General features: G+C 45.2%; 1 protein-coding gene across 1 annotated transcript in view; it reads right to left on the bottom strand.

Moving 5' to 3' along the window:
• Positions 1 to 8,183, bottom strand: part of TRPV2 (transient receptor potential cation channel, subfamily V, member 2) — a 10,110-nt gene that overhangs the window by 517 nt on the left and 1,410 nt on the right. The window contains 12 exon segments of the mRNA XM_010179425.1: positions 622 to 716; positions 1,512 to 1,630; positions 2,008 to 2,315; positions 2,400 to 2,466; positions 3,153 to 3,318; positions 4,033 to 4,103; positions 4,637 to 4,732; positions 4,863 to 5,021; positions 5,465 to 5,641; positions 6,451 to 6,749; positions 7,234 to 7,374; positions 8,075 to 8,183. The exon segment at positions 8,075 to 8,183 is cut by the window's right edge and continues 30 nt beyond it. Coding sequence (XP_010177727.1) covers positions 622 to 716; positions 1,512 to 1,630; positions 2,008 to 2,315; positions 2,400 to 2,466; positions 3,153 to 3,318; positions 4,033 to 4,103; positions 4,637 to 4,732; positions 4,863 to 5,021; positions 5,465 to 5,641; positions 6,451 to 6,749; positions 7,234 to 7,374; positions 8,075 to 8,183 — 1,807 coding nt within the window.

Genomic DNA, 8,183 nt, shown 5'->3' with positions numbered 1-8,183 from the left:
CTAGAAAACTGGCATCTAGGAAAAGCCTATGCTGGAAAAGCATGAGGCCGTGTTTAAATCGAGAGAATCTTCTGCCCACTCTCTGCCATCTGACCAAAATCTTGCTAGAGAAAGCAGAAGCCCTCCATTTTCCACACAGAGCTGCTTCCCAGGTGTAACAAGGGAAGCAAACACAATATGTAAGGCAGAATTTGACAAAATTGCCAGTGTCAATGCCCTGATTTGTGCTCAAAAAGCTCTGTAATTTTAACTCTTGCTGTATGACTGGGGCTAAGTTTTACCTTTCCTACACAAAGCACCACGTATTTGGGCTACTGAGACAAAAAGAACAGACCTTGGTTTTCTCTGCCCATTTCTACCAGAGGTAAGTCAGAATGGCATCTCCTTCACTATCACTTGTTCCAAAACTCTGATCAGGTCTATACCTACTCTAATTATTTTTTTCCTCAGCTCGCAAGTGATGCTGCTACTATTGAGAGATGCTGCGTGGAAGCAATTTAATGAGCAAGCTGTCCTGCCTTGGTAGATTTCTGTTACCAAAGACATAATAACATGCCAAGAATAATTGCTGAGCAGGAAGCTAAAAGGATGCTGAAGATCTTTCTTTATTATTTAATTTACCTTCTGGATTTACTTCTGAACCACTGGTGTTTCCAGGTTCTTCCTTAAGAACTCCCACATCCTTTGCCCAGTCTGCCCACTTAATTTCCTCTACTCTGGAGAGACAAAATGCAACAGACACTGATGCACGGAGCACAGCATTTCAGTCCATATCTCATTGTCCTGCAGCATCCCAGCCCAGCTCATCCTGCCAACGCAATCCTCATGGTTCGGCTGTGACAACAACACTCTGCAGAGCTTTTTCTTTTTTTTCTTTCTTTTTTTGAGTAAAGGTCTGCTTCTGTAGTCTAAGTTTTCCCCTGCATATTATGTGCTGTTTCAAAATACTCCAGTTCCTTCCAGGCAACACACTTATTAGAAAGGAGGCTCCTAGGTTCCACTTTCTGTATGTGCATCCTAACACCCTGGAGTTACAGAAGTGCTGCCTGCAGTTCCTTTGCTGGCTGGAGAAAGGTTCACCTTCTCTCCCAGCCCCATATGCGAGGAAAAGTGCTGCCCCCTTCTGATGGAGCCAAGTTGCATGGTCCTGAGCCAAGGGGTCACTCGCCTGCATTCCTCCCACCACAGCCTGCTCTGGGCACAGCTATGCTCCCAGCAGCAAAGAAAGCATTGCAGCAGACACGCTGCCACATAACCAGTTGCTCAGACGTGGGTTAACAGGACATCTTTTGGTGACAGCATGTCTTGGTGGCAAAGCCGGTGGCTCAAGTAGCTCAAAGTTCCAGTATTGCAATCACCAACCAATCTGTGTGTACCCAGGAGCACGTGGGTGAGTCACTCCGTTGATTCAGTGCTGAAATCCCCTGTGGTGGTTCAGGGTTACCAGTTTATGAACCACGGGAACCTGTCACCAGGCTGGAGTGTAAGGGGCAATGGTACACCAGTCTTACCTGAAACACCATCTCTCATCCTTCTTATTGAGACCTACTGACATGAAGCAGCCAGATCTCCTCTTCCCACCTTGGCGCCACAGCCAGGCCTTCTCTATTTCCAGAATAGCGATAGCCCTCTGAAAGAAGAATGCCAAGTCAGAGAGAAAACAGTGTGCACAGAGCATAGCTCCCCCTCCTTTCAATTAAATCTTCCCCAATCTGCAACTACTTTGATTTAGAAAATCACTTTGGAACTTGAACCCAGCATGCTCCTTCACTTTAACAGTATCAGTCAGATACTCTCTCAAGTTATTTATGCACGGATCTGGACTGTCTGGTAGCCACGCAAACAGCCTGAGTTTTAAATAAACCTAAAAATGATGTCAGGATTTATGTAAAAGAGAATTTTACAGTTGGGGCACAGGAAAAAGACATACACTGTCACCTCCAATGTTTTGAGGCTCAAGTAGGAATTTGGGCCATGACACCATGGCTGAGCCACACCACGTCTCACCTGCAGCTTCCAGACGCTTTTGCTATAATCAGAGATATCCGTGACAGTCTTGCTCATGAGCGCAATGAGCATGTTGAGCAACAGGACGTAAGTGAGGATCACAAAGAGAAGCAGCAGGAGCATGACGAAGTATCTGAACCTGGCATGTTCCTGGAACTCCAGGTCACCCATCCCAATGGTGATCTTGAAGAGCTCCAGGGAGACGCTGAGCAGCCCACCGTACATAGCATGGCTGCCAGCGCTTTCCATCTGAGCAAGGGACTTGTTCTGAGGGACCAAAGGAGCATCTCCCATCAGCGTAACCAGGGCTGTGGGAAAAACAGAATGTGAATCCTCAGAAAAATTTACTTCTTGTAGTCCAGTCTATAACACAATGCTGAGTAAGTCCTTACCTGCAGCAAAGCCAAAGAGGAAGATCATATAAACCAAGAGAAAACGCAGCAGATCTCTCAGGATGGTCTGAAACACAAATCAGGAAGAGGTGCCATTCTTTATCTCACATGAAATTACCAGGATGATCTCTCCTGTTCTCACACATCACAAAGTGTTAAATTACTTCCTCAGGTAAGTAACTATGTTGGTATCGTAATCCAAGAGCACTACCTGAATTTCTTTGTTGTTACGTTTGTTTGAATAGGTTCATTGAACAAATAAACATCATGTCAGTTCTCCAGCATGGCTGTTTCCAAACTGTGTTAACACACACATCTCTCTCTTTTTCTATCACCATCAGGTTTCACAAAAGTGGTAATCTGGATTCTTCCCTGGCACCTCTGCTTTGTCTTGCCTTTCTAGTCCCAGATTCCCCTGTGGACCCAGAAACATTTCTCAGCCCAAGCACAACAGTTCCAGGGAACTCGCGCTGGTTTTTAACTGCAAGTTTTGGGTCATTTTATGACAAACAAGTAAATGTCAGCCACTGTCACTTCCTATATTCAAAGATGGTAAACTGCTGGTTTGCTGCAAATGTACTTCCCTGCAGACACTGATCTAATTTCTTTCTGCAATTTCTTCCATAGCGAGGACATCAATTTCATTTATAGTTTTCATGATCCGGAGAGAAAAAAAGTAATTGCAGGACTTCTATTAGTTCCTCACACCCAAAAGCTTTTCAGAGATTTTTCTTTCCCCCCCCGAGCACTGACCTTCTGTATCATGACACTGTAGATCCCAGTGCGCTGAAAGCCCCGAGTGTAGTAGAGCATGTTGATCCATCCCAAAAGCAGGGAGAACACCATCACTGCCACATAGTTTTCCGAACTGGCACCGTACAGGACTGCCGACAGCAGCAGCAAGAAAGCCTGGATGAAGCTGGTGAGAAGCAGAATGAGCTACACAGTGACTTACCACAACAAAAAGGCCCATTTGCAGATCTGTTCTGTTGTGCAAGGCAAAACAAACACATTTAACGGGGCTACATGGAGCAAATAAAGTTGCAGTTAATCAGACACATAGTTTATATAGGCAAATCCTGTTACAACCAGACCCACAGATTGCTGCAGTTTTGTTCAGAAAGGGTTCAGATCACAGTATGGAAACTCTGAACCACTTGATGTGACTTACACAACTGATATTAAATGGAGAAAATTTCAACACTTACGAAAACATGCACACCCAGAGGCGCACACATGTATCTGTACACATTTCTCCTCAGAAAACTGAGGAGTTACTTTCCTTTCAACCAATCCTGAGCCACAGTGACAGTATGATTAAGAACTTGAGCTCTTTTTCTAACAAGTATTTGTTCTTAAATACGGAATAATTGAGGGTCTGACCTTCACTAAGTTCCACTGTGAAACCAGGGACAAACCCTACCCAGTGAAGCCCATTACAACAAAGGGTTATGAGACAATGCAGCCAGGTAGGAGAAGCAAGCAGGGAAGGGGTGGAAAGAGGAGACAGTGGCAAAGACTCAGTCTTTCTTGCTCACCATCTCCCTCGTAATGTTAGGGCAACTTAGCTGCACACAGCAGAGAACCGATCTCACCCATGCTTTGATTGGGAAAAAAACCTCAAGAGACGTACATCAGGATCTCAATGCAGCTGTCAGAACACATGGTCTTCAGGGACTGGCGTCTCCTCCGCAAGTACAGACTCTGATGGAGAAAAATCAATAGTAGCCATTCATCAGAAGCAGAGCACGCTAGAGAGTGACTCCTGCACAGCACAGCCCATTGCTCAGGGGCAAGGTTTGCTGCATAAACTCTTCCTGCTTTCATTTTCAAGATCCTAAATTTCAGCTAATCATCCTTCCAAGATGAAAAAAGGCCTTATTTATAAAGGGCAAGGATAAACAAGGGCTGAATCATGGCTCAGCCCGACATCTTTATTAATAGACTGCATTAAATGCCAAGGATGCATTTTAGTACCGTAAATCTCAGAAGACTCTCATAATTATTTGCTGTCATGAATCTGTTCTTCCTCTTGCCCAGCAACCTGGCTGGTGCCACCCCTGTCACTGCTAGATCGCGCTGACACCAAGTGTCTCGGAGCAGGATTCCCTCCTGCCATGCACTCACGCACATTCTGTTGTCAGAACTGAATCTGCTGCCTCAGACAGTTTCTGCTGCCAGTGATAGTTTCCTTTTTTTTCTTTCTTACACTGAAACTAGACAAGAGATCCCCATACCTGAGCAAAGATCAGATAAATGCCTCCTAGCAAGATAATGATCAGTCCAGAGACCCACAGGAAGCCTCCAGCTGTGAACTCCACTGGAAATGAAGGCTGCAAAATAAAAACAAAAAAACCCCAAAACATTGAAGACAGGGAGAGGCAGTGATGATAACCACCCCGCACCGTTGGAACTCAGCTCCATCCATTCAGGCCTTTCCAGATAAATGGAGACCGGACCTACCTTTACCCGTAAGGGTTGGTAGTACGCAATGGCTGTGAAGATGATCATAAAGGACAAGTACGAAACAAAACTGAAGTAGAACCTCTTGGAAGCAAACGTTTCCCATTTTTGCTGGAGCAGTTTGTTCAGTGGCTCCAAAACCACCATCTTGTACCGATTCTATGGAAAAACAAACAATAAAAATGTACCCATGTGTCAACAGGAATGCAAATTCACCAGAGGATTGGCTTTTTTCGGGTTGGAGTTCAGTGGCTCCAACTAGGGTATTGCCAAGGGTTTATTCTGTCAAGCCTTTCAGTATGAAAGAAATCAACCATCCCATAAGAATTTACTTCTGCTTGGCTTCATTGGGAAATTTGGGCACACCTAGGCTCAGGACAACCAAAGGATCAAACATTTCTCTCATATTACAGATTATCAGAGGCATACCAAGCAGACTATAAATAATAAAAGTATGCAAATGCTTCTATCATGCATTTCTCTTCCAGAAAAATGATCATGTGAAACATCACATTAGCTTGAAATTATTTGCATAATTATGCAGCAACACTAGAAATGCAAAGAAAATGTTGCTGTCCTTGACTTCTAGTAAAAGCACTCACCGGTGTGTCACTGCTGTATGCCAGAATCTCCAGTGCAGAGTTTTCCTCAAAGCTGTCTATAGAGGACAAATCATAGAGAGACACGTGGATCGGTCCATAGGTCCATTCAGTGAACTTGCGGGACAGGTGCCTGTACGCTGGGTCTTTGATCTCTCTCTGGATGATGTGCCTGAAGATCTGAAGAGAACACAGATACATACAAGAAAAATGTGTATGTAAAGAAGGTGCAGAATGACACAAACACACCCAGGACACAGGGCTTTCTGCATGATACACTTAGACATATCCAAACACCAGACTATCTGGCTAAAAGCAGGCAATCTAACTGCACTTTGTATGAATTCTTCCAGGAGCAGAACCAGTGCTGGTGCAGATCAGCTGTCTTGGCAGGGACAGAGCAGCAGCAGCCAGCTGAGACTCTGTACAGAATCACAGAATCGCTCGGTTGGAAAAGCCCTCTGAGATCATCACGTCCAACCGCTCCTGTCTACCCCCTAAACCATATCCTTAAGTACCTCATCTACCTGCTCTTTAAACACATCCAGGGATGGTGACTCCACCACCTCCCTGGGCAGCCTGTTCCAGCTTCTGACGACCCTCTCAGTAAAGAACTTCCTCCTTATCTCTGACCTGAACCTCCCTTGGCACAGCTTGGTGCCGTTTCTCCTTGTTCTATCCCCCATCACCTGGGAGCAGAGCCCAGCACCCACCTCTCTACAACCTCCCTTGAGGCAGTTGTAGGTGGTGATGAGGTCTCCCCTCAGCCTTCTGTTCTCCAGGCTAAACAACCGCAGTTCCCTCAGCCGCTGGACACTGACTGGAGTGGCCTCCTTTACCATCTCCCATGGCACTGCCACTGTCAGCAGCATTACTACGGGTTGGGTGCAAGATGCTCCTATATCAAACCCCACTGCTACACTGAGGATGTATGCTGCAGTCTTCCTTGCTTCTCAGCAACCCCAGGGATTCCCTCTGGTTGTCTTTACCTCCACTTTGCCTGTCTTCGCAGCAAGCTGCAGAGGATTTAATCCATCATAATTCACGATCTCCTCCAGTTTCAATGTTGGGTCAAGCTTCACACCTGCCTTCAAGATCTCAACGTATGTTGTGCTCACAAACTTGGTGTTCTCCTTGGTGTCATCCGCAATCATCACCAGGGCATGGAGGATCGTGTTGCCCTGCGTATCCTGCTCCTGGAGCCTGGCTTTCTGGTGGGGATTATTTAGAAGATAGTCCACCACCTCAAGCTGGTTGGTACAAGCAGCCAAGGAGAGGGGAAGTTCACCTGCAGAGATTAGGACAGTATTTGGAAGGGAAGCAGTAAGGGGTGAAAAAAAATTAAAGAAAAAAAAGCAATTATAGGAAAATATATTTAGCCTATAGTTCTACCACTGGAACGCAGAACAAGTTCCTTCTCAGTATCTCTATATTCAGAAAAGGTTTTGCAGCAAACAATTACTTCTTATTTCTGGGGGCAGCTGAAGTAGTTTCCCAGACCCCTAATTTGGCTAAACTAACCAGGTATTTGTCTCTGTCTGAAGCTCCTCTGATGAGATTAAATACACAAAAGCAAAGACTATGGCAAATGCTCACTGGACATCACAGTCTGTGAAAGGATCCTGCCATTCGAATAAGTCAAGAGCTTGATTACAGGACAGTGGAGATGGCAACCCACATGCAGAGGGGCAAACCCAACTGAGAATTAGCATTGCATACTGTAAGGCAGTAAAAAAAAAACCAACAAAGGAACATGTTCCACACTGACTCACCAAAATAAAAGAAAACGCCTTCTTTCTTCTTTCTGAAGAATTCACCATGGGCTCTGGCATGGACATCAGCTCCATTCTCTACTAGAAGTTTCACTAGATCTAGGCTCCTTTTCTCGATGGCAATATGGAGCGCTGTCTGGCCTAAGGAAACAGGCAAAACCTATCACACGGTGGCACTGTCGGAGGGAACAGGCAAAGGACTCCTCAGCAAAGTGCTGTTCAACTATCGCTGTATGTTCTGCACAGCCATTCTGCAGTCTCGGTGCTGGGCAGGGAGTAGTGGGTGGCAATCGATGACTTTCAGCAATGTTCATTGGAAAAGCACATTGCAAACACTGATTCAGAAGACCCAAGGCTATCAGAAATTCAACACAAGACCAGGCAATTACCCCTGCCTGGCACCAAGATCCCAGGCAGCTCTGAGAAGATAAAAACAACCAGACATGTATGTGACTAAGCTGCATGTCTGCTATAAAAAGAATAGCCTGACCAGCAGAACTCATTCTATAATAGTGATATACTATTTATTTTTCACTTTTAGATGTGCTTTTGAAGCTTTCCCAAGCAAATCCTCTCACATTATTGGGTTACTAAACATCTACCATTTCTGTTTTAAAGACCAAGAACAAAGTTGCAGAAGTATCTAACTCAAGGCTGAAGAAGATGCATTACCAGAGTCAGAAATCAGAACCAAAAGGTGAGCAGGCTGTTACTGTAACCGCACAGAAACCTGGAAATGCAGTGCAGCACAAGATCCAGCTTCTCTCTTTTTGCTCATACCTGCACATCCCACCTGTCTAATGGGGCAGCTGCTCTGGCAGCATCAGAAGAGAAACCTTACCTCTGTAGTAACAATCAGAGCACGACACATTGACAAGCGGCCTGGGATTCTGTGTCTTTTGGTCTATTTCCAGCAAAAGTGGGATTGTGTCATTCTTTCCATGTTTTAA

The sequence above is a fragment of the Mesitornis unicolor genome, unplaced genomic scaffold (genome assembly GCF_000695765.1).
Source record: "Mesitornis unicolor isolate BGI_N332 unplaced genomic scaffold, ASM69576v1 scaffold4872, whole genome shotgun sequence".
NCBI lineage: Eukaryota > Metazoa > Chordata > Aves > Mesitornithiformes > Mesitornithidae > Mesitornis > Mesitornis unicolor.
The sequence above is the reverse complement of the archived record's forward strand: the minus strand, read 5'-3'. Positions and strand labels throughout refer to the sequence as shown.